Source organism: Elephas maximus, chromosome 4, assembly GCF_024166365.1.
Source record: "Elephas maximus indicus isolate mEleMax1 chromosome 4, mEleMax1 primary haplotype, whole genome shotgun sequence".
Classification (NCBI taxonomy): domain Eukaryota; kingdom Metazoa; phylum Chordata; class Mammalia; order Proboscidea; family Elephantidae; genus Elephas; species Elephas maximus.
In genome coordinates, this window is record NC_064822.1 from 188,218,881 (window position 1) to 188,246,072 (window position 27,192).

Sequence of the window (27,192 nt, forward strand, 5' to 3'; positions counted from 1 at the left end):
TATTAATGAGTCTTCCTCCAATCCCGATGCCCTGTTCTTCTTCATAAAGTCCAGCTTCTCGGATTATTGAATCAGCATACCGACTGAATAAGTATGGTGAAAGGATACAACCCTGACACACACCTTTCCTGACTTTAAGCACTCAGTATCCCCTCGTTCTGTTCAAACGACTGCCTCTTGATCTATGTACAGGTTCCTCATGGCACAATTAATTAAGCACAACTCCCTTTCTTCGCAATGTTATCCATAATTTGTTATGCTCCACACTGTCAAATGCCTTTGCACAGTCAATAAAACACAGGTAAATATCTTCCTGGTAAAACCTTAACCCCGGTTAAATCCAAACTTACTGCCCATTTCAGACCTACATCCAATGGCCTGATGTGACTGAAGAGACAAGTACCACCAAGCAGGCTCACCTAACTCCCCTAACTTGTGACCACTCCCACCAAGACAGGGGACAGTGGTAATCCTCTCTACTGCCACAGTCCACTCCAGACAGTCGTCCACACCTTCTCCAGACTCCGAACCTTCAATTTCTCAGTCTCTCCACTGGTAACCTTACTTCCAATTTTGCAGAGAAAATAGAACCAACTAAAAGGCAATGCTCCCCTGCTGCCCACCACATCTACGGCCTGCCTGAACCCACATTGTTTGGTCGGGCTCCCCACCTACAGCCACCAAGTCCCTGTGTCCTCTGTACCTCACCCCTTCTCACCCACTCAGGAATTGCTCCCACATCCTCAGTTTCCCCTCCCTCTTAAGGCATTCCCATAGCAATAAACCTTCTTAGAAAGTAGGACTGCCTGCCTTGGCTCGCCTCATCCTCTAGGCACTGCCCCACTTCCTGGTTCCTCTTACAGAAATCACCTCTTAAGGTGATGAAGGATTGTCTGCACTTTCTGTTTCCAGTCTGTCTCCTCCCACTGTCTAAAAATCATCCCACTCAGTGTTGCCCCCACCACTCCACGAAAACTGTCCTGTTATGGTTGTCACAACCGATGGCCATTCTCAGTCCTCATCTTGCTGACCCAACAGAAGCAACTGACACAGCTGATTGCTCCTTCCTTCTTGAATCACTTTTCCACCTTGGCTTCCAATCCCCCCTCTCGCCGGTTCTCCCCCAGCCTTTCTACCTTCTCCTTCTCTGTCTCCTTTCCTGGTTCCTCCTCATCTCCCCAACCTCAGAGCTCTGGAGTGCCTCAGGACGCAGTTCTCAGACAGCTTCCCGAACTACACTCACTCCCCGGGGAGCTTGTCCAGTCCTCTGCTGGAGTTATCAACCAGTGACACCCAAATGTATGTCTCCAGTCCTGGCCTCTTTCCTGAGCCCAGTTAGGACACCACTGTCTCTCCGAATCCCACTGTGATCGCCTAGCAGACATCTCAGAGCTCCAAACCCAAGCTGCTCCTCCCAGTCTTCTCATCCCAATAAACAGCAAACTCCTACCCAGATCCTTTTTTTTTTAACATCCCCTATCTTTTTATCCAGTCTAGAGCCCTGGTGGCACAGTGGTTAAGAGCTTAGGCTGCTAATCAAAAGGTTGGCAGTTAGAATCCACCAGCCGCTCGTTAGAAATCCTGTGGGGCAGTTCTACTCTGTCCTGTAGGGTCGCTATGAGTCAGAATTGACTTGTCAGCAATGGGTTTGGTTTGCAAATGGGTTTTCTATCCAGTCTATCAGCAGAGCTTATCGGCCCTGCCTTCAGATCATTCCCAGAATCCAACCCTGTCCCACCACCTCCACCTCACACTCTACGCGGACTACCACAGTAGTTTCCCATTGGGTATCCACAGTGGACCCCACAGCTTATTCTCCACCCAGCAGCCAAGGTATCTGTAATGGTTAAGACTGCGTGTCAGCTTGGCTGGGCCATGATTCTCCGTGCTTCGGCAGTCGTATAATGTTGTGATCACTTCCCCATTAAGATCTGATACATGATCACCCCCATGACGGGATCTGCTGTGAGTGGCCAATCAGTTAAAGGGGAGTTTCCTTGGGCATGTGGCCTGCATCCAGTGCGGGCAGACATTCAGACAGGGCTCAGGGGCTTTTGCTCGCTCTGGATCCTGCAGCTGGCTCCTGTTCATCTGACCTCCAGTTCTAGGGACCTGAGCTGGCAGCTTACCTGCCAATCCTGGGATACATCTGTCTTCTCAGCCTATGACCAACAGCCCTGCTCTCCGGCCTGATGATCTTAGATTCACCAGCCCCTTCCGCTACGTGAATCAGCAGAAGCCTCTTTCCTGACCCATGAATTTAGGACATTACAGCCTCTACAACCGCGTGAGCCATTTCCTTGATATAAATCTCTCTCTCTACTATATATATATATATATATATATATATATACTGGTTTTGCTTCTTTAGAGAACCCAGCCTAAGACAACATCTTTTTTAAATGTAAATCAGAGCACACTCTCCCCCTGCTCAAAGCCCTCCAGTGGCTCCCACCCCATTCAGAATAAAAGGCAAAGCCTCACCATAACCCACAGGGATTGGCCCCATCTGGTTCCTGGCACCTCTCTGGCCTCACCCCCGCACGACTCAGCCCTGCTTGTTGGTCCTGAGGTGTGCTAGGCTCCACCTGCCTGAGGCATTTGTATTTGCTGTTCCTTCTGCCTGGAACATTCTTCCCCCAGACGCACACTGGCTCACTCCCTCACTTCCTTCAGATCTCGGCCACATGTCATTTCATCAGAAAAGTCTCCTGACCACCTGTATAAATTAGCTCCCCGTCATTTTATCTTCTCGCCACCTAGTATAATCTTTGTCTGTCTTTATCGTCAGTCTCCCCACCTGAGAGCAGGGTTTTGGTCACTGCTTCATCCCTGGGGCCTGGAACAGCATCAGGCACAGAGCAGGCGTTCAGTAAAAATTCGGATGGCTAAATGAATGACTGAATCCATCTTCTTTTCACCCACTTGTAAAAAAGCCACAATCTGGGGAAGCCTTGTTCTATGTCTGCAAATACCCCTCAGACGACTGGTCCATACATTCAGAAAATGATGACAAAAATATAACAATAGAACAAATAGTAATTGAATGTCTGTTATGGGTGAAACCCCATGCTAAAAGCTATACCCATCTTCCATTTCTAAGGACTAGACAACATTGGCTCAAACAACCTGAATATCTGCAACTGGGAATACCACGGGAAGAAGGGCAGGAACGGCACCAGCTGGGGTGGAATCACTCCTTGGCGTCCAGGCTCCACTGCACCATCACTTTGTCTGAGAGAATGGTGCTGCTGCCACCCAGAGCTCCCGGGGCCAAATAAAATCTCAGCACCTTGGCTGCTGTGAATCCCAGCTCACCCCTTCTGGTAACACGGAGGACGTGAGCGATGTGCTTTTTTAAAACCCCGACGCAGTCCATATGGCCCTCCAGTGTAGAGCCGGGAAGCAGCACGCCTGGCACAGGGTACACCCAGCAAAGGCGTGTCTCCAAGTTTCTTATCATTTGTCAGACTGAAGTTTGGCGAGGACTGGAGAATTTAGCGGCAGATGGTGAGGCTTATCAAAGGCAAGAGATTTAGGGCTGTGGTGCATAAGACTTGTTCCATACGAGATGGAGGAAAAAGTATACAGGGATAAAATGGCTAAGGGCCCCCCAACAACAGTGACCATGCCACTCACCCCCCGCCTCGTGCCCAGGCTCCTTCAGAAAGGGAGAAGAGGCCAGGAGAGGAACGAAGAGAAGAAACCAGGATGCTGTCAGTGTGAGCGGACAAGTCTGCACTGAGAGCCAACTGCCCCCAGCCTCCTACGTACTGCCCTGTCCCCAGCTCCGCCCCCCACAGCACTCACTCTTACCCCTCCAGCATAGCTCCAGCCACACTGAAATACTCAGAACCCACGGGCAGGTCAGGCTCTCTTCCCAAGTGCTGAGAAGTCCTTATCAAGCCTCAAGGCTCTGGGTGATCTGAGCCCACTGCTCAGGCCCTCCTCCGCCCATACCTCAGCCCCCAACTCCCTGTGCTCCAGCTACAGGCCTCCTGGGCCTTTCTCACATATACCAAGCACACTTATCCATAGCCCAGGACTTGTGCACACCTGGTCTCCTCTACCTCATGACCTGTGTATGATGTCATTCCCTTCTCTGTGACGTCACCCCCTCCCTACCGAGCCCTGACTCCCTTTCCTGCAACCCAGGTGCTGCAAACCACTGCCCACATAGCAATGCCTGCCCGCTGCCTATTCCTGGGCAGCCTGAAAGCTAGGAATGGTTTTGACATTTTTAAATGGTTGGAAAAAAGTCAAAAGTGGAATAATATTTTGCGACATGAAAATTATGTGATTTCAAATGTCATTATCTATAAATCAATTATATGGGAACACTGCCACACCTGTTCATTTACATGCTGTCTACAACTGCTTCCACACTCCAAGGCCAGGGCTGAGTAATTAGGTCCGTCTGGACCTCATGGCATAGTGGTTAAGTGTTGGCCTGCAAACCGAATGGTCCACCAGCCTCTCCTTGGAAACTCTATGAGGCACTTCTACTCTGTCCTGTGGGGTCGCTACGAGTCAGAATCAACTCAACAGCAACGGGTTTGGTTTGTTTTTGTTTTTTGGTCTGGCCCTCAAAGCTGAAGGAAGGTGCAATCTGGTAGGAAAAAGTTTATGGACCCCTGCTTTACTCCCCCCGTACCTCCTTCACTTATATCTGAATAAAGGGTCAGGAGAGCTTTGTCTTGCACAAATACAAGGAAAAGCACTGAGGATTTGAAAAGACAAGCAAAAACAAAACAAAACAGCTACAGTTAACGACTTTAAATGAAAAGGCTCAGGAGCTAGGAAGTGGGCCTGGGCTTTCTGAAGAGGTCGTCCCCAAGTGTTCTCTTCCCCACTTCCTGCCTCTTTCCTGATGCTCACCTGCGTCCCAGCCCTGCGATGCACCGCCCATCCCTACACTTCAGGGCAATGAGCCTGCACGGCCTCCCCAGAGCTGGCACTCACACACTGAGGGCGGGCATCACCTGACCTTTTGCCTCCCCACCAGCAAGTCTAGTAGACGCTCGGGGCCTGGTGGTGATGGACGGATGGAGGGAAGGTAACCCCAGGGAGGATAGACTAGAAACATGAGATTCTGCGGTCTGGAAAGCAGGGCTGGGAAAAGCAGGATAGAAAGCTTTGAGGTTCCTAAGTATGGACGCGTAAACCAGGACTCGTTCACCTAACATTTCAAACAAAGAAATGAAGCCCCATCTCAATAGAAGTGAAGTGAAAGAAGGAAGTGATGGCTGCAAAAGAAAAGTTAGGAGCAAAATTTAAGTTGAAATATTAAATAGATACATTCAGATGAATTTTTGAAGGGCACAATCGTAAATGTTTCTGCCAGAAGCAGAGAATGTCTGATCTTGAGAATTAAAGCCGGAGAGTGGGGAAGACAGTGCTCTGCCCCACTGTACACTGCATCACACTGCGCTGGGCTGGAGGGACCCCGAATGGACAATCCCAGCATGTCAAACGGTTTACCCTGCCCCTCCTCCTCTCCACAAAGCTCCTGTGGGTCACAGTCACAGGCTCTGAAATGAGACTTCCAATCCCAGCTCCACATATATTACCCAGGTAACCTTAGAAAAGCCACCTGACTTAGCTTCAGTTTCCTCCTCTGTGAAATGGGAATGAATAAAGGTAATGTATCGATGTGTGGAGTAGATGAAATGAGCTCCTGTGTGAGGTGCCTCAAACAGGGAACATACTCAGTAAGAGGTGGTATGATAACTGCCGACTGGGATCAACGGCTGAAGACAAAGTTCCAAATAGCCACGGTGACACATCCATTTCAGAAAATATTATGTAGCCAAAGTGACACTACTCCCCTGAGTCACCTCCTCTTCCCACTCCACAGCCCCACCACCCAGCCTAAGAGAGGGAATGTCTTGAGTAGGCAGGAGTCCAGGGCTCAGAACGGAGCCTGGCACAACAAATTATTTGTTGGATGGACGGACGGACGGATGAGTGGATGGATGGGTGGACGGACGGACGGACGGTGGGTGGATGGGTGGATGGGTGGGTGGGTGGGTGGGTGGATGGACGGATGGATGGATGGATAGGTGAGGGATGGATGGGTGGTGGGTGGATGGGTGGTGGATGGATGGATGGATGGATGGATAGGTGATGGATGGATGGATGATGGGTGGATAGATGGATGGATGGATGGATGGATGGATGGATGGATGGATGGATGGATGGATGGATGGATGGATGGATGGATGGATGGACGGACGGACGGATAGGTGATGGGTGGATGGATGGATGGATGGATGGATGGATGGATGGATGGATGGATGGATGGAAGGATGGATGGGTGGATGGGTGGTGGATGGATGGATGGATGGATGGATGGATGGATGGATGGATGGATAGGTGATGGATGGATGGATGATGGGTGGATGGATGATGGATGGATGGATGGATGGATGGATGGATGGATGGATGGATGGATGGATGGATGGATGGATGGATGGATGGATGGGTGGATGGATGGATAGGTGATGGATGGATGGATGATGGGTGGATGGATGGATGGATAGGTGATGGATGGATGGATGATGGGTGGATGGGTGGATGGAAGGAAGGAAGGAAGGAAGGATGGATGGATGGATGGATGGATGGATGGATGGATGGATGGATGGATGGATAGGTGATGGATGGATGATGGGTGGATGGGTGGTTGATGGGTGGATGGATGGATGGATAGGGTGACTACAGCATTCATGGTGAAGCAGCTTTGGTAAAGCAAGCAAATCTTTGTACAGAGATAGGTACCTGCAAGAAGGGAAGACAGGCATCTCATTTTGGGGCTGTGCACCCAGTGATCTGCTCTGCACCTTCCCAAGGCAAGGAGCTAAGACTTGAACAGAGACAGCAGAGCAGGAGGGTCCGATGAAAGCCACCTGCACACCTACATTGGCATGAACAGGATGCATGAGCTTCCCTGGAGCTTAATGGGACTTCCAAACAGGTAGAGAGGCTTGAGCTGTCCTGCTCCCAGGGGCTGTGCATCAGGAGAGAGGCCCAGAGCAGCAAAAGGATGTGGGGTGGACCACCAGGAGTGAGAGCTGAGGGGGTTCAGAGGGGCTAAGCCAGAGCTGACTCTCCTCAGCTGAAAAGCTCGTGGTACAGAGGCCCCTAAAGCACCGCCCTGTAGGTCAGCCTGGCCTGGAGGTGCTGTGGAGAGAGAACACCAGCTGAGGGCCTTTTTTCCCAAGACTGCTTCCAGGGCCCCACACACTGCACTACAGGAGAAAGGAAGCAGAAAGGGGGAGAGGAGGAGGAGCAACAGGGCAGGCCCTGCCCCACCGTGCTGCAGGTCCTCAGAGTAGGACTGAGGGGAGGTGAAGGGAGAACTGAGCCAGGCGATGGGCTGGAGGCTTCAAACTGGACTAGCCTGGACTGGGCTTTTTACATGTAAATGTGACCAGAAAGCCAGGAAAGCTGCCTGAGATAGACTGAGGGGAAGAAAATATGAGCTTTAGTCATGTCTGCCTGATAGCAACGAGAGCAGGAAAATCTAACTGCTCGTATCTGTATCCCACTGGGTTCAGATGGTTCAATAAACTGCTAACAGCGGATGCTATTCTTACTCCATAGTTCTTTGTTTAAAATTCTTTTTATAGCACTTTGAGCTGCAGGAAGGAAAGCTGTGAACCCAAATAAATATGACCACCCAGGCTGCAAAATCTCTCCCCTCTGGGTGGTGCAAACAGTTAACGCACTCTGCTGCTAACCAAAAGGCTGGAGGTTTGAGTCCACCCAGAGGTGTCTCAGAAGAAAGGCCTGGTGATCTCCTCCAGAACAATCGGTCACTGAAAACCCCGTGGAGCACAGTTCTACTCTGACATGTGCAGGGGTGCCAGGAGCCAGAACAGACTCAGCAGGCACTGTTTTGTTGTTTGTTTGTTTCAGAGGGACACTGATGGTTCAGTGGTAGAATTCCTACCCTCCACGTAGGAGACCTGGGTTCGATTCCAGCCAATGCACCCCACGTGCAAACACCATCTCTCTGTTAGTGGTGACTTGCGTGTTGCTATGATGGTGAACAGGTTCCACTCCAGCGTCAAGACCAAGACAAACCAAGAAGAAAGGCCTGGCAATCTCCTTCTGAACAATCAGCCACTGAAGACACGCGTGGGGTCAGCGTGAGTCGGAATCAACTTGGGAACAACTGTTTTTTGGGTTTTCTTTTTTAGAGGGATGTTGGTGGTAGAATTCTTGGCTCCCACGCAGGAGACCCCAGTGCACAGCCACCACCTATCTCTTAGTAGGGGCTTGGGTGTTGCTATGATGTTGAAAAGGTTTCAGTGGAGTTTCCAGGCTAAAACAGACTAGGAAGAAAGGCCTGGCAATCTATTCCCCAAAAAAATCAGCCAAGGAAAACCCTATGGATCACAGTGGTCTGATCCGCAACCCATCATGGGGATGGCACAAGACTAGGCAGCATTTCGTTTGGTTGTATATAGGGCTGCCATGAGTCTGCAGCTGACTTGAAAGCAGCCAACAGCAGCAACAACAGGCCTGGCTGTGATGTGGCCCTTCCCAGAGGAGCGGACTGCCAGAGCATTCTTGGAGCTTCTATAATTTTACTCTTACTGGCTCCTACTTAGCTGTCTTCTGTTCAGTTCCTCACTCAGAGCCACGTTTTCTCTCCTAGTTTCTAGTACGAAGGGGTCAGGAACCAGAGCTGCGAGCGCCTCCCCCTGGACCTCCTGGGGAGGGGGCACTGAGCAGCCCGATGTCTCCACTCTGCAGCACCCCTTCTGCCAGCCCGGCACCTCTCCGTCACCACTCCTAGATCTGTTTTAAATTTACGAAGTAAATTTTTTAAATGAAACCATGAAAAAAGGATGTCTCTTACAATATACACACCAATGCTCATTTTCCTTATTATTCTACTTTTGGCTATTTTGTATAAAATCTTTAATTAAAGTTTTTCTTTGCAATTGTCATTATCAACCCAGAAGAAAGAAAAGGGGGGAAAAAAAAGAACAACACAGCTGTGCAGATACGAGGCGCTATTCAGGACTAAATGAACTGGAACGAAATAAGTAGCTTGACTGTTATGTTCTTGGTTTTGGCTCTGTATTCTCAATAGCACAGTCTAACTTGTCACTTTATATCAATTCCATCTGTTTACACTCTGCAGAGTATTGGCTTCCTACCGTGAACATTTCCTATTTACCAGCTGGTAGAGATGAGCCAAACCAGATAGGAAAAAATTAGACTACATTCAGAAGCTCATAAACACAAACTTTCAATTTGGGGACATGTGGGAGGAGAAGCAGCAGGGCTCTGCTTACCTCCTAACAAAGGCTTCGCCTTCCCACCGCCCGGTGCTCTGGTGCCGCCCCCACAGGCCAGCAACGACACGCGTGTTTATTGAACATATGTATACCCTGCCGTTACCAAAAACGGAACAAGCTCACATAAAAAGACATCCAAATACGATCCTAAAAAAGAGCTAAAGCAACCTTAAAAGTAACATAGCTGCTAAGACCAAGCAAAAATCTGGTTGTAGGCTTCCTCGCAGCCAAGGTGAAGAGGGAAACTTGCCATCATGTACCCTACAGATGATGTAAGCTTGTCCCCATGTGTGATTTTCACTGTTAAAATGCTTACCTGCAACATACAGCTTCAAGGCTTCTAAAAACAAACTATCCATCCATTGAAATTTTGAGACAGCTTTGAAAATAAGCCCCAAGTCCAAAGCACTAGGGCTTAAAAAGGGTGACTGGTCCATAAGAAATATTTCCCGTCTCTCCTCTCACTTTCATCTTTGTTTGGGCATCATGGCAAAGGGTCCTGCTTTAAGAAAGGCAGGCAAATTAAAGAAGATTGTTCAGGTGAAGGGCCAATGCTTCAGCCAATGCTGCAGGCTGCCATATTGCTACGGCACTTTGCCAATGCACAAGGCAGCCAGAGACCATCTAACCTAAGAACTAGACCAAAACCACATTTCAGAGTAGAAAAGGACCTTGTCTACCATCTCATCCAGCATTTCCGAAAGTGGAGTTCCTCCAAACATGAGTTCCTCTGGATATTAACTAGGGTGAGACAAATACAGACACATTACACAGGTTTCTAGACAGTGGCCTTCTCTGAGCCCAGAATGTGCCAAAGCAAACTACGACTCCTCAAGGATGAGAGGAACAGCGATGGAGAAGATGGGGCAAATTCTAGGAGATAAAGGCAGTAGGACTTGGCGATTACGATAGGGAGGGGGAATGGAAGTGAAAAATGGTGCCCAGTTTTCTGCTTGGTGACCTGAACGGACATGATGGAGAATGCAGGACACGGCGCAGGGTTGGGGAGGAAGATCATCAGTTTACTTGGTGCGCGTGGAGTTGGAGGGGCGTGCCCACTCATGTCTCCTCAACCCCACAGACATCTTTCCTCTTCGAAAATAGATCCACCTGATGCCCCCAAACACCCACTCTGTGCCTTCCTGCCTTGCTTCTTCTGTTCATTCATTAACTCTAAGACCAAATGAGCTCCTAGTGTGTGCAAACCACCTGGAGTCGCAGCCTTCCTCTAAGGCCAGGCTCGAGCCTGTCCTCCTCCAGAGATATTGCCCTGTGGCCTCATCAGCCATCGGTGGTGACTTCCTCTCACGAATCTTACAGAATATACAGAGAGTCCCAGATTACGAACAAGATCCATCCTTGTGTCTTTAAGCCTTTAAGTCGAATTTGTAGGGGAGTGGGAACAGTACATACTGTTCTTACTTAGCCTTACTTTAGTGCAAGAAGGAAACCCTGGTGGCGCAGTGGTTAAGTGCTACAGTTGCTAAGCAAAAGGTCGGCAGTTCAAATCCGCCTAGGCGCTCCTCGGTAACTCTACGGGGCAGTTCTACTCTGCCCTATAGGGTCGCTATGAGTCAGAATCGACTCGATGGCAGTGGGTTTGGTTTGGGTTTGGTTAGCGCACGAAGAGGCTTGGAGCCTCCTCCGTGATTTAAAAGCTCCACGAGAAGCAAGTGAAGGGGATTGTGATAAAGGATTGGCTTCGAGTAGGGGTTGCTTCAATCCTTTCAAAAAAAAATTCTTTCAAAGTGAGGGCAAATTTACAGAGTATTAAAGGGCCAGTAGGGGCTGTGGACGTTTGTAACCTGGGGACAGCCTGCACTCTCCACATCACACAACTGCCTTTAGTAAAATAACAAGCACACGCAATAAACTACAGTGGTTCAGGTACCTGTTCACTGGTCAAGGTGATATACCACCCAACAAACAAATTTCTAAACCACTAAAATTTATTGCGTGTGCTTGTGCAAGCAGACTTTAGATTTCTGGAGGGCAAGGACCAGATCTCAGTCTTCTTTGTATTTCTAGTAGTTACATGGTGTTCCGCACGCGCCAGTAGATGCTCCACAAAGGCAGGTGATTCAATAACGAAGGTGACTCTTTGTTTCAAAGGCCTGGTAATGGGGATCTCAGACTCCAGTTGCTGTCCCATCAGGTTCCACCATTACACTGCTGACAGCAATCTCCTGAGCGCCTCCCTTCCCGTCTCATAACCCCCTTGTCAAAAACCCTCAATGCACCTCACCTCGCCTGCATTAGGATTACAGCCTGCCCTTCAAATACTTCCATATTTTTCTCCAGCCTACCTTGTTGTCACTTTGAGGACTAAGGTGAGCCTGACCCAAGCCATGGTGTTTTCAATCACCTCATATGCATGGGAAAGCTGGACAATGAATAAGGAAGACCAAAGAAGAATGGACGCCTTTGAATTGTGGTGTTGGCGAAGAATATTGAATATACCATGGACTGCCAAAAGAACGAACAAGTCTGTCTTGGAAGAAATACAGCCAGAATGCTCCTTAGAAGTGAGGATGGCAAGAGTTCGTCTCATGTACATTGGACATGTTATCAGGAGAGACCAGTCCCAGGAGAATGACATCGTGCTCGGTAAAGTAAAGGGTCAGCGAAAAAGGGGAAGACCCTCGACAAGGTGGATGGACACAGTGGCTACAATGACAGGCTCAAGCAAAACAATGATTGTGAGGATGGCACAGGACCGGGCAGTGTTTCGTTCTGTTATACACAGGGTCACTATGAGTTGGAACCAACCCAATGGCACCTAATAATAATAGTAACACCTTGATGTCTCCCAACTGCCCTGAGAAACACAACTCCACAAAATAGCCACAGGGCTCATCTCCTCACTATACCCCAACTGCACCTCAACTGCCTGCTCAGGGTCACACAGCTGTAATAGGTGGAGGCGTATTTCTCTCCACCGTGACCACGTCAAGCATCTGCCCCTATGAACTGTGCTGTTCATTTGCCACATGCAGGGAGCCGCTATTAAAATATAATAATAGCAAAGATAAACCAAGCCTGAAATAATTGCCAATTCTCATGTAACAGCCTCTTTGCTGCAGTTTCCTGATGAAGGCTTTTGCAAATTAATAATAAAAAATAATAATAGAGCAACCAAAAATAGGTCCTGGGGCAGAAGTATTTTCTATATATTTTTTTTATATATAAAATGGCAGCTGATTATTTTGTGATGTGAAATTCTCCAGATCAAGATGTAAGCCCTACTCTTCATTTAGTTGCACGCAGACACGCGGGTAAAAGCTGTGACATTATTAATCACTATATTCACTCATGATTGATAGGCTTTTCTGCAGGGAGGAAAAAGTGCCTGGGATACAATCTGTCCCAACAGCTCTGCGATATGCTAATATTTTCTTCGGATGAAAGAGGAGATGTGTTCAAATACCTGCTACAATAGGCAATTAATACCGAGTGCACCAAAGTAGAGCTGATGAAAGTGGGATCAGGAGAACATTACAGCTTAACCAGAAAGCTTGTATGTTTTAGTAAATGGCCTTGTTTTGAGCCTCACACAGCCTTTTTATTGGCCAAACAGACTGCATTCCAGCACATTCGCTCATGCTAATGTGGTGTTGTGATCCGAAGGTACGTTTACGAAATGGCTGTGATTCTAACAACTGGGTTTCTTTATTCCTCAAGCAATAATTTTTTTAATTTCTTTTTTTTTTTTTAAGAAAATTCACCTATTTAAGAAAAAGAATCTACCCATCACTCTGTCTCTTCTTTAAGAAGATATTACACAGCAAGCAAGCAGCTTGGCACCTATAATTATTTACTAATTGCTTCTGAAATGACTAAGGCTGTGTCTATACAACTCCGAGGCACCAGGGTAGAGCCATAAAAACTTGTGTTGGATCACTCAGTGTCCACGGACACACTAGTCATGGCTGACTGGGCCAACCAGATGTTCTGACATCATGGCGCCCAGGCTCAAAAGAGTTTCTCTGACTTGAGTAGTGATGTGGTGTAAGAGGAAATAGTCGGGGGTGAGGAGGGGGAGATTGGATTTGGTGGGTTTTTTTTCCTTCTTGTTTCTTTTTCTACTTTTTAACTAAATTACACATTCTTGAATTCTAGTCCACTAAAGAACAGATTTGGGGGTGGTGGAGGGGAAGAGCCATAACATTTCGAAACACATATTATGTTCTCATACAGGTCGAAGTCACTTCGTATTTCCCAGTAATTCTCTGGACGTAGTTTACAAACCAAAAGTGGCAAGATGAGATTTCCTTTCTTTGTTACCTCTTTCGTTCACTTCCACCTTCAGCTGGTACATAATAAAACAGAGTAAAGAGACCAAAACTTGGTTAGTTCAACAACACAGTGAAGGATTGCTTTAGTCCCTTTATTTCCTGGCAGGTCCCTCATCCTGAAGGAGCTGAAGAAGCCAAGTTCCAGGCCTCGGACACTGCCACTGAGCCAGGAAGGAGCTGGCCCCTGCAGGCAGGCGGGGGTCGGGGGACATGAAAGACTGAGGAGCGAGGAGGAGCAGGAGAGGCCAGAAAGAAGGAAGCAAAGAAAACTCCCAGATGCCCACTTGAAGGAGACTGCATGGACGAAAAGATGCCCCTGTGGTAGGAAATGCACAAACACACTCGGCATGGACGCCTGGACTCTATGACGCCTGGATTCTATTCGTAAGGCCATGGTAAACAGAAAGCCTTCTCTGGTGATGGGCGGGATCCACCTACAGGCACTTCCAGACCCTACTTGCATAACAAGGGGTCGCATTTGCTAAATACAAAGTCAGCATCGATGCCTTTCCTGAAGTGGCCCTCGGAAGAGGCACGGTGACTCAGCGGTTAAGGGCAAGGACTCCAGAGCCAAGCCGCTAAGGCTTAAATTGTGCCTTCTGCACCGACCTACCAGCTGTGTGACTGCCCAGCCTCTGTTCTTGGCTGCCTCCTCTATCAGTGTGGGATAAAATGGCACCTGCCTCATGGGTTCTCCTGAGAATTAAATGATTTAATACAGTAAAGTACTTAAAACAGAGCCCAGTAAGTGCCCTGTTGTTGTTGTTAGGTGCCCTCGAGTTGATTTCCACTCACAGCGACCTCCTGTGACAGAGCAGAACTGCCCCCATAGGGTGTCCTCAGCTGTAATCCCATGGAGCCACCAGGTGGGTTCAAACTGCCAACCTTTTGGTTAGCAGCCGAGGGCTAACTACTGTGCCCCCAGGGCTTCTCAGTAAGTGCTAGGTATGATTATCACTAGAGCTGGCGAAATCCAAGAAATTACACTAGTGTCCAAAAGGTTCAGGCCCAGCGGCCTCAGTGGATCCTTTCAGAGGGTGGCTGAAGCAGGCACTGTTGGCTGCCTTCCCCAAATCCATTCACCTCTACCTCCCTCACCATTCTAACAAAAGCCTTCCTTTCCCATTTTGCTCAGACACCTTCACTTCTCTGGGGCGCCCTGTGCTTCAGGAGAGGGAGGCCCAGCACCACCCCAGGGGGCAGTCAGGATTGGACTAGGCCACTTGGGGTGGAACAATTCCACTGCTGGTAACGGGTTTGGGTCAGAACATAATTCTAGGCTGTGAGACATGGGGAGATGCTTCTCAGTGTTTACAAAGAGTCAGAGTGGAAGAAATGGCACTTGTGAAAAAGTCTGACACCACAGCACCCGCTTATTACACACAGAAAGGTGGTGACCTCCTGGAGACCAGGAGGGGAAATGGGCTGAAACTCAGAGAGGGATGGCACGAATCCGAGGAGCTGATGACATCACTGGCCAACCCTGGACCCGCACTCCCTCCTGACTTCTCAGGAGAGATAAAAAATCCCTTATCGTTCAAGCTAGCTAAGCCCTTGGGGTTTTCTGTTTCTCACAAGGGAGCACATCCAAACACCTCTGCAGTGGAGGTGGTGCCACCTGGTGGCAGGTGAAACCTACCACAGGCAGGGTCTTGGTAGTGCTTGACACTGATTGGCCCATCGGTGAAGGAAGGGACTAGCCTTTATTAAGCATCTGCTATGTGCGTGCCAGCGGCTTCACTTGTATTACTCTTGTTCATTCCTGTAACCACCTAATGTGTAGGTTTTGTTGCCTCCATATTAGAGAACAGGAAACTGAGAACAGCGAGAAACCTGTCCAAGGCCCCCCTAGGAGGTTAGAGTCTGGAATGAAAGGCCAGGTGAGGCTGAGTCCTGCTAAATGCTGCCTCCTCTAGAAGACCATAAGAGCACAGCCAAGAACAGAGCAAAGAACTTGAACAGGCGAGAACTCAAGAGCCATAACCAGCCGAGAAAATGCCAAAGGCATGCAAGAGGAGCCAGATGTAAGCGCAGGTGCTATTTGTGAGGGAAATGGAACACAAGAGCCAAGAGAGCGAGGTCAAGGGTGGTGCTCACTGGATTCAAAGTGCCTGCTGAGTGGAGTCTATGTGCAGATTAAACCAGATGCTGGACCAGACAGAGCCTGAAGACAGTGGCCTGAGGGTCACCTGGGCCCAGAGGGCGTCCCCCTCCCCCAAATGCAGAGCCCCGTGGAAGCAGACGGCAGCCTTTCCAGGTAGGTTCCTGGAGCACAATCACCAAAAGATGGAGAGGGCAGCTCCTGTCTGGAGGGAAGATGAGAAGGCAGAGGGGGACAGAAGCTGACCGAAAGGACAAGGAATTAGAGGATGGAGAGAAGGAGTGTGCTGTCTCATTAGGGGGAGAGCAACTAGGAGTATATAGCAAGGTGTACATAAATTTTTGTACGAGAAACTGACTCAATCTGTAAACTTTTATTTAAAAAACAATAATAAAAAAAAAAAAAAAGATGGAGAGGAGGGACCAGGGACCATCCAGTCAGCCTCCCCTTGACTGATGGAGAAAACAAGGCTCAGGGGCCTGAGATCTGACTGGATACTGAGCGTAACTTGAGCGTAGCTGGAGAGTCTGCAGGCATGTGAAGGCAGAGGGGCTGAGAAACCGGGCAAGGGCCAAGCTCACTGCAGAAGAAGACAACTGGGAAACGTGAGCACTATGGCTCGGTCCGTTTTGGGTTCCCACAGCGAATTATTTGTGGGTTGAGGAAGGCAAGGCCGCTCGTGAATTTAGTCAAGACTGACTCCCAAAATTCAGTCGTTTGCATTCAGTCTTGGTTCAGACAAGCCATGTGGATTCATAATTAAAATAATCCGCATTGTCTCGTTCCCAGCGGTCACCTAGCCAATGACAACATACATGTGAGGAGAGCCTCACCTGAAGAGGTCTAGGTGTCCTTCTCCGCCCCCGACGTGGGTGTGTGGGCCTTTGCAGCATCGAGGTCTTCACCAAGGATGTGCTGCAGCTGGCAGCCAACAGCTGAGGGGGGTATTTGTTTTGTTCTGTTTATTTTTGGGGGGTGGAAAGGGATGAGATTCATTTGTGCTCCTACCTGTACTTCAAAGGAAGCCGTAGCCATGATCATAATCGTAATAGCTGGCATTTATTGAGTGCCCCAGGTGCTTCACACTCAACATTTTAAAGCCACATGACAGCGCTTGAAGGTGGGTGTTGCTGTCCCCACTAACAGATGAGAAAACCAAATGACCAGCACTTGTCCAAAGCCACCAGGCTAGTAAACGACAGTGCCCCAAGACTGAAGCCAGGTCTGATCGCGTGGAAAGGTCAGGCTCGTCCACCCCACCTGTCTGCCCGGGCCGGGTGGGAGGTGGACTTTGTGCTGTGGTTTATGCGGGCCAGCACACACACAGAGGAGATCTGAAGCCACAAGGGAGTTTAGTGTTAACTCAGTCAGCCGCTCCTCAGCCTTTTAGCTTCACCTCTGTTCTTACAAAGCTGCATGAAAGCCGCATTGGTTTAACCTCACTCTTAACAGTGGGGAGGGGGTCTCAAGCCACCTGGAGCAAAGGAGAATGAAGAACACCAAAGACACAAGGAGAATATGAGCCCAAGAGACAGAAAGGACCACATAAGCCAGAGACTCCATCAGCCTGAAACTGGGAGAACTAGACGGTGCCTGGCTACCACTAATGACCGCCCTGACAGGGAACACACCAGAGAATCCCTGACGGAGCAGGAGAAAAGTGGGATGCAGACCTCAAATTCTAGTAAAAAGACCAGACTTAATGGTCTGACTGAGACCGGAAGGACCCCAAAGGTCATGGCCACCAGACTCTCTTTTAGCCCAAAACTAAAACCATTCCTGAATCCAACTCTTCAGATAAAGATTAGACTGGGCTATAAGACATAAAATGATACTGGTGAGGAGTGTGCTTCTTAATTCAAGTAGACACGTGAGACTACGTGGGCAGCTCCTGTCTGGAGGCAAGATGAGAAGGCAGAGGGGGACAGGAGCTGGTTGAATGGACACGGGAAATACAGGGTGGAGAGAAGAACTGTGTTGTCACATTGTAGGGAGAGCAGGTAGGGTCACATAACCACGTGTGTATAAGTTTTTGTATGAGAAACTGACTTCAATTGTAAACTTTTACTTAAAGCACAATTTAAAAAAAACAGTGGGGAAGGTTTCTATGGAGGCAGAAGCTAGAATAAAAAGGATTTGAGCGAAAGGACACATAGCAATGGCGTTCCCTTTTAGATATGCTCATCGCGGCCTGGTTTTTGGCAAGGGACAGTCCTGGCCTGTGTTTATACACTTCACACCACCTCCAGGACAGTATTTACATTGGTGTGACGATTGTCATAAAGCATTCACTTTCCTAGAGGTATTTCATGATTAACACAGTTTATGAAGAGCCAAGTAAAAGGGAAATACCATACCAACATAATATTACTCACATTGCCTATTTCTTACAGAATAACAAAAGGGCCATAGGAGAAACGGCAATAATTATGCCAGGTTTTCTACTGATATAAACTATAGTGAAACTAGGTTTGTAAGGGCATGTAATGCTAAAAAAAAAAAATCATAGTAAGAGGAATTTTCTGGTGCTAATGGCATCAGCCAAGGAAATTTAGACAAACATTTTGTGACTTTCTTGCTAGTTTTGATTTTGAAATGTATGAAAATCTCAAACAAGTTCAAAAAAGAAAGAAAATTTGTCACATTTTAAATCGACACATTGAATCAATTAAATTAAACCATGATTCTCAAACTGCTCGTGTAACTGACAGGCTTAAATGCATTTTAAAAAGGAGCCCACTGCCACCCCCTGAATGGCAAGCAGACTGTCTCCTCCCTCCTGAGCACACTATGATGGCTAGCCATATTCAGCAAGAAGGAATGGAGCTATGTGTTCTTTTTCTAAACACGTAGTAGTAGCCTTTGTGACTACATTAGTCAATACACCCACTCCTTACTTATGGACACAGTTAGGTTCCAAAAACCAGGACCAGGTCGTTATGCAAAAATCGACCTTATGTGAAAACAGTGGATGACCATATCTGATCACAAAATGGAAGATGACTACATCACTACATAACTGCCAAATTACATCATTACATAACTGCCAAACCACTGAGAATCATGGCCCAGCCAAGTTGACACATAACCTCAACCATCACACCCAGCATTACTTTCACCTCACACCTTTCCATTTGTTACTGCCAGATGTACGTCATTATTGCGCAAAAGTCGTGTAGTAGATTTTTTACTTTTGTCATAAATGCGCAATGTCAGATAACAAAACAGTCGATAAATGAGGAGTGGGTGCGCTTACATATCCATCACTCGGAGTTTTACTGGTCATTCTTATCCTGCTGCTCTTGATCGGCATTCACTGCTGAAAAGCAGTGGTTTCCTCTTGCTAAAACGAAAACCTTCTTCCATCTTAGACAAAAACAGAAAAGGCAGCACTATTGACAATGATTTGAAGTTAATACAAAAGGGATTCACATCCCAAGACTTCAGGTGGAGCCCTGGGAGTCCGGGCGCAGGCTCCCACACACGCGGTTCCCAAGACTTCAGGTGGAGCCCTGGGAGTCCGGGCGCAGGCTCCCACACACGCGGTTCCCAAGACTTCAGGTGGAGCCCTGGGAGTCCGGGCGCAGGCTCCCACACACGCAGTTCCGAGAAGGCTGGTTGAGTCAGGTGCTAAGCCGTGGTTCATTCTGCATCGTCTACCTCAGCCAACCATCACTTGTAGCTAAAGTGGGGGAAATGATGGAAGATTACCTTGTCTCCCAGTTGGATCTCAAGTTCTTTTAATGTCCGGGATTGATTCATTTCATTCCCAGATTCCCTTAAAAATTAAAAAAAAAAAAATTGTTAAAATGATTTAACCAAATAAACATTTACATGTAACAAGCATAAATCAAAATTATAAGCATTTTTAAATAAATTATTTTAAAATGCAAGGCATTTCTTATGCACTACCATCTGCCATAAGCATGCACTTGGGCACAATGCCTCAGTTTCCTCATATGTAAAAGCAAATATAATTACTGTTACCCCTCACAGGGTAGTGTGGGAATTAAATAATTAGTAGTGTGGGAATTAAATAATTAGAGCTGACGCAAAATGAGCTCTTACTATGTGCCAAGCCTTAGCAAGCCTCATCTCATTTAATCCTCACAACCACCCAGTGAGGTAGGTGCCATTATCATCCCCACTTCACAGCAGAGGAGACTGAGGCAGCCGAAGCCTCTCTCAGTGAGTGGCGGCACCGGGATTCGGGCTCTGCTCCTAGCCCTGTGCTGCTCCATGAGGCCCCCGCTGCTGTGGAGCTCAGAGCCCACTCTGGGTGGGCACACTGTAAGCTGCTCCATAAAGGACTTCACGGGGATGTGCGTATCTATACCACACCCTTGCCTCTATCTGGTTTTTCTTAGGAATTTAACTCTTTTTTATCTTAAACTATCTGTACATCTATAAACCACTTCCAAAAACCACCAGTTGCTGCCATGGTGACCCCACATGTGTCAGAGTGCTCCACAGGGTTTTTCATTGGCTGCCAAGCACAAACTACTGCAGAGCCCCTCTTTGGAACAAAATGGCAGGGTCTGGGGGAGACACCGAGGTGGATGTAAAGAGCTACAGGCAGAACTGGTGCCCCTTCATTTCCTTCGCTTATTGGTATTTATCCCGTGACCCCTATATACCAGGCTCTGGGCACAGTGGTGAGCAAGGCACCGCCCTCAAGCTTGAAAAAGCCTGATGCTAGTGACAGCAACACAGCAAATAAGGGGACAAGCAATGTAAGCTGGGATTATAACAGGTGCCGGGAAGAACATAAAGGTGAGCAGAGGGATAGATGTGGGATTGGGAGATGGGACAGCTCTTTTGGATGGGATGGGTAACAACGGTGATCCTTCAAGCTATGGCAAGACTTGATCCACTCTGAGGAAACGCTTTCCAACCACAGCAAAGGGAGCCCACGGCTGGTGCGGAAGCCCTGAGGGGCAGGGTTGCTGCCCATCCTGGGGGCCAGGACAGGGAGGTGGCATGATGCAGTGGGGTAACTTCAGAGAAGGAAGCAGATGCCAGCCCTGGTAACTGCAGTGGACCATGACAAGGAGTCTAGGCTTTATACTAAGGGCAAGGGGAAGCCATCAGGGGGTTTTAAGCAGGAATTGACTTCACTTTACATAGTAGGAAATTGAGGCTTAGAGGGGTTAAGTACTGTACCCAAATTAAAGATAGAAGAACCCAGTCAAGAATCCAAGTCTGATGATTCTGTGGTAAAGGTAATGTTTTTTAAATTGCTTTAATTATATATTGAATAGATACAAAACACGATAACACATATTTCAAATTTAAAGAATAAAAATCAAGTACCTGTGTACCCACCATTCAGATGAAGAAATGGCACAGTACCACGCACCCTCCTTCCCAACCACATCCCTCCGCCTCAGAGGCTTCTCATCCTTTTGTATCCCCAAATATTAGATTGAACCAGATGATTTTTTTTGCAATTTCAAAAACCTGCTGAAATTGCAATTTTTGTACATAAAAACAGTCAAATATCTGCAAGTTCATATGGTTCAACTTAACACTTCCTCAGAGTGGACTGCGCCAGAGGGTTTTACAGGCGAAATTGATCAATGAATAAACAATCCCAACCTTACATAAACTCTTCAGAATATAAAAACGGAAGAAAGCCAACTCGTTTCATGTGCTTAGCATATTTTATAATAAAACTTGACAAAGACAAGTAGCATTATAAAGGAAAATTATAGGCCAATCTCACTGATGAACATAAATGCACACCTTCAATTTTACTTAGATAATGCCAAATCCATTTCCAAAATAGCTGTTCAAAATTTATTCTCCTGCTAGCCATGTGTAAGAGTTCCAGTACTCTGTCTCCTGATCAACATTTCATCATCCTAACCAACTTCATACTGCAAGAATTTTAAATACTGCCCATCTGGAGGGTGTAAAATGATATCTAGTGGCTTACATTTGTGTAAACAGTGGGAAAAATGTCAAAACCAATTACATGTTCCTACAATATACAGGAAAGCAATAAATTCCCTTTATTATTAATGAGATTGGACAAAATGTGGGCTCTCAATCCATATTTTCAGAAGTGCCATGACCAGAATAATAAATCCTACCACCACAGATTCAGGGAATTCAAGCTGCAACTCTGCCAATGTCCCAAGATGACTAATTCACTGACTGCCTCTTATTTTTATACAAATTGATATGCAGAAAGCATACAAGATTGGTTGAACTGAAGCCTTGAGCAGTAGGCAAAGGTGTCAGATTTTTCTCTATTTTCCAAGTACTCTGGTATCAGTGGATAAGTATTGTACCACAACAGGAAGAGGAGAGGGTCCCAGGAGATCCCTCAGAAAAAGCTCATTCTTATTCTAATAAATATACTATAGAATTCTAGGATGGCAGATATTTTATTTCAGCACAATAAAAATATTTTTCCACTGTCTTCTAGCTTTCATTGTCACTGTTGAGAAGTCAAAGTCTAATAGTCGCTCCTCTGGAGTCAATTCATTTTTTTCTTCTCACCGTTTTAAGATTTTCCCTTTGAATTTGATGCTACAGTTTTACCATGATATGCCTAAGTAGGTACTTCTTTTTATCTGGCTTGAGATTCTTGGTCATTATCTCCTCAAATATTACTTCTGCCCTACCCTTTTTCTTCTTTCAGGAAACACAATTAGAAGTAAATTAGGCTTTCTCTTCCTATCCTTCATATCTCATAAAACTGTCTTCCATATCTTACATCTCTTTGTTTTTCTGTGCTACACTCTGTATAATTTCTTCAAATTCATCTTCCACTCAACTAGTGCTCTTGTCAGCTGTGTTTAATCCACCATTTTCATTCATCCACTAAATTTTATATCTACAATTATTTTTGAGTACTAGAAGTTTAGTACTAGAGCCAAAGTATGACCTTGAATATATTCCACCTGAATTTAGAGACCAACTGAAGAACAGATTTGACACATTGAACATTAATGATCAAAGACCAGAGAAGCTGTGGAGGGACATCATACATGAAGAAAGCAAGAGGTCATTAAAAAGACAGGAGAGAAAGAAAAGACCTAAGTGGATGTCTGGAGAGACTCTGAAAATTGCTTTGAAAGTCAAGTAGTAAAGCAAAAGGAAGAAATGATGAAGTAAAACAGCTGAACAGAAGATTTCATAGGGTGGCTCAAGAAGACAAAGTAAAGTATCATGATGACATGTGCAAAGACGTGGAGATAGAAAACCAAAAGGGAAGAACACAGCATTTCTCAATCTGAAAGAATTGAAGAAAAAATTCAAGCCTCAAGTTGCAATACTGAAGGATTCTACAGGGAAAATATTAAATGACTCAGGAAGCACCAAAAGAAGATGGAAGGAATATACAGAGTCATCATACCAAAAATAATTGGTCGACGTTCACCCATTTCAGGAAGGACCACATGAGCAGGAACCAACAGTACTGAAGGAAGAAGTCCAAGCTGCACTGAAGGCACTGGCGAAAAACAAGGCTTCAGGAATTGACGTAATACCAACTGAGGTATTTCAACAAACAGATGCAGCACTGGAAGTACTCACTCATCTGTGCTAAGAAATTCAGGACACAGCTACCTGGCCAACTGACTAGAAGAGATCTATATTTATGCCTATTCCCCAGAAAGGTGATCCAACCAAGTGTGAAAATTATCAAACTATATCATCAATACTACACTCAAGTAAAATTTTACTGAAGGTCATTCAAAAGCGGCTGCACCAGTGTATCAACAGGGAACTGCCAGAAATTCAAGTCAGATTTAGAAGAGGACATGGAACCAGGGATATCACTGCTGATGTCAGACGGATCCTGGCTGAAAGCAGAAAATACCAGAAGGATGTTTACCTGTGTTTTATTGACTATGCCAAGGCATTCAACTGTGTGGATCAGAACAAATTATGGATAACATTGCAAAGGATGGGAATTCCAGAACACTTAATTGTGCTCACGAGGAATCTGCACATGGCAGCCGCTCAAACAGAACAAGGGGATACCGCGTGGTTTAAAGTCAGGAAAGGTGTGCTTCAGGGCTGTATCCTTTCACCATACCTATTCAATCTGTACAACGAGGAAATAATCCAAGAAGCTGGACTATGTGAAGAAGGAGAGGGCATCAGGATTGGAGGGAGACTTATTAAAACATACTGGTGTTACATACCATATCTGGTAGTTCCCATATTTTAAGCATTTGAAAATCTGATTCTACTGGATATTGTTTCCGCTGGTGTTCAGCCTTCATTTTTTATCTCTTCATATGTTTTTAAGATTTTTGGTTTTTGGTGGTCTGATGTTTAGGGCCCATGTTGTTAGGTGTCATCAAGGTGGCTTCAACTCATAGTGACCCTATGTACAAAGAATGAAACACTGCCTGGTCCTCTGCACCATCTTCACAATCATTGCTATGGTTGAGCCCACTGTAGCAGCCACTGTGTTAATCCACCTCGTTGAGGGTCTTCCTCTCTTTCACTGACACTCCACTTTACCAAGCATGATGTCCTTCTCCAAGGACTAGTCCCTCCTGATAACATGTCCAAAATAAGTGAGACGAAGTCTTGCCATCCTCACTTCTAAGGGGTGTTCTGCCTGTACTTCTGCCAAGACAAACTTGTTCATGCTTCTGGCAGTCCATGGTATATTCAATATTCTTCACCAACACCATAATTCGAAGGCATCAATTCTTGGAAAAAAAACCTGTGTAAGGTGGAAACCTGTCAGAGAAGGAAAACTCAAATATTTTCCACTAAAATGAGTGACAGAAAAGTGGTAAGACTGTACCCTGTCAAAGGTGAAACACTTGTGAGACTGAGAAAAACATGGCAGTCCTGCTAAAGGCTAGCTCTCACAGGTTTCACTGTGTATGTGCTGGTATAATTAGTTCCAGTGGCATTACGTCACAGCTCTTACTCATTATTTTAGATTTCACGTTTTCACCTGAGCAAACACAACTCTTACCTCTTTATAACATTTACATTTAGGTCCATCCCACCGAACCTGGACAGGAATTCAAGGTACGGCACAGTACCTGAGCTGGTGAGGGGGATCTACATTCAAAAACGAAAGGTGACAGCATGTTAGACAGAGAGTTAAGATCTCAGCAGTGGACAGTGTAGTGAGTCTCAAAATTGTAGCCTTTGTGATGCAATATAGGATATTATTAATGGGATGGGCATTCTAGTAAGCATTTGTTGTTGTTGTTGTTGTTAGGTGCCATTGAGTCAATTCCGACTCATAGTGACCCCGTGTGACAGAGTAGAACTGCCCAATAGGTCTTCTAGGTTGTAATCTTTATAGGAGCAGATTGCCGGGTCTTCCTCCTGTGGAGCTGCTGGGTGGGTTCAAACCTCCAACCTTTCGGTTAACAGCTGAGACCTTAACTATTGCACCACAAAGGCTCCTTATTAAACATTTACAACTAGTTAACACAGGAGTACAGCCAGAATGCTCCTTAGAAGCAAGGATGGCTAGACTTCGACTCACTTACTTTGGATATGTTATCAGGAGGGATCAATCCCTGGAGAAGGACATCATGCTTCGTAGAGGGTCAGCGAAAGAGAGGAAGACCCTCAATGAGATGTATTGACACAGTGGCTGCAACAATGGGCTCAAGCATAACAACATACTTGAGGATGACACAGGACCGGGCAGTGTTTTGTTGTGTTGTACGTGGGGTCGCTAAGAGCTGGACGTGATTAGATGGCACCTAACAACGACAATATGGATGTCCGGGCTGATGTGCATCCTCAGCAAACCAAGTGCAAACGCCATCAAAGAATGCCAGTCTGTGCTCAATTAAAAGCCAACAAGTTATCTAAAAAACACTAAAATCTAAATCTATCTAAAAAACAAAATTAGCAGAAATACATTCTAATATATGCAGTGCCCAAGAGGTTGAGCCCACAGCATAACTTTACACTGTAAGTCTTAGTGTCATACGAACTTTCTGAGGATTCACGTACTTTTAACATAGAAAAAGTTATTCTGAAATTAAAAAGGCTCTACAGGACATTATGAGGTCAATATGGACAGGAGATAAAATGTCTTCTCGCAACGATAAATTTTCTGCAGTTTACAGCTACTGTGATTATGTAAGAGAATAATCTTTATTCTTAGGAAATACATACTGAAGTATTTAGGACTAAAGAACCACAATATAAGTGGCTTCCTCTCAAATGGTTCAGAGAAAAACACCATGTATGCGTTGTCTGTTTACATGGTATGTATTATTTGCATACACACACTCACAGAAAGAGAGTAAATGATCAAGCAAACGGGGTAAAACGTCAACAACAGGCAAATCTGGTAAATGCTGTATGACACTGTTCTTATTCTTGCAGATTTTCTGGAGGTTTGGAATTACTTCTAAAAAAAGTTAGTTTCTAAAAAAAATGAAAATCATCAATTTCCAAAACAGCATTAAAATAAAAACCAAACCCGTCAATTCTGACTCCTAGCGACCCTATAGGACAGAGTAGAACTGCTCCATAAAGTTTCCAAGGAGCGTCTGGTGGATCTGAACTGCTGACGTTTTAGTTAGTGGCCATAGCTCTTAACCACTACGCCACCAGGGTTTCCAAAGAAAAACAGCATTATGAGACTGAAATTACAATAAACATAAAGAAAATATATAATCAATACAAATATATTTTATTAAGTTTCGCACAAAATACACAAAGTACAATTTTCCATACACTTGAATGGTTCCCAAGTCTACACAATCAAGTTTGATATTCACTTAGCCCTTAAAATTCCAGCCTCAAAGCCTAGCATGGTTATCTCAGTTTTTCCCAAAGGATGAGTTTCTGTTTACTGTTTAAGACGTGTTTAACTCAGAAATGAGAACATAGGGAGAGGAGCTCATGGAAGGAGGGAGGGGGGAGACTCTGTAGAAGACTTTTCCTGGAAAGGATACTCATGACTTCTACTCCCAATAGGGCTTTTTTTAGTAGATATAATCTTGCATAAACATTTCAAAGTTTCCCTAATCTTCTCATAGAAGAAGGGCAAGAATAGATTAAATACGTAGTTCAAGAGAACCCTGGATGCACTCATGCATTTGGTAGTGAAAAGGGCAAATAAGGAAGGGAAGAAACTTAAATTTATAGAGCTCACATCCAATAAATGACATTACTCTTGGTGTGCAAAGACCTGGAGTTAGGAAACCAAAAGAGAAGAACTCAATCATCATTTGTCAAGTTGAAAGAACTGAAGAGAAAATTCAAGTTTCTAGTTGCATTCCTGACGTGTTCTATGGGCAAAAAATTGAGTGATGCAGAAAGCATCAAAAGAAGATGGAAGCAATACACAGAGTCACTGTACCAAAAAGACCTGGTTGACATTCAGCCACGTCGGGAGGTTGCATACGATCAAGAACCACCAGCACTGAAGGAAGAAGTGCGAGCTGCACTGAAGGCACCAACAAAACACAAGGCTCCCGGAATTGATGGAATACCAATTGAGACGCTTCAAAACACAAATACGACACTA

The 27,192-nt window shown here is 46.0% G+C and overlaps 1 protein-coding gene across 5 annotated transcripts in view; it reads right to left on the reverse strand.

The window, feature by feature from the left end:
* EFCAB6 (EF-hand calcium binding domain 6) overlaps positions 1-27,192 on the reverse strand; it is a 381,524-nt gene that overhangs the window by 298,417 nt on the left and 55,915 nt on the right. For 4 of the 5 annotated variants that reach the window (XM_049884609.1, XM_049884607.1, XM_049884608.1 and 1 more), the window contains 2 exons: positions 24,661-24,749; positions 19,419-19,485 (listed from right to left, as the gene is read on the reverse strand). In XM_049884609.1, coding sequence (XP_049740566.1) covers positions 19,419-19,485; positions 24,661-24,749 — 156 coding nt within the window. Of the gene's footprint in view, positions 1-19,418; positions 19,486-24,660; positions 24,750-27,192 lie in introns of those variants that run through there. The other variant, XM_049884611.1, reaches the window with a different exon arrangement.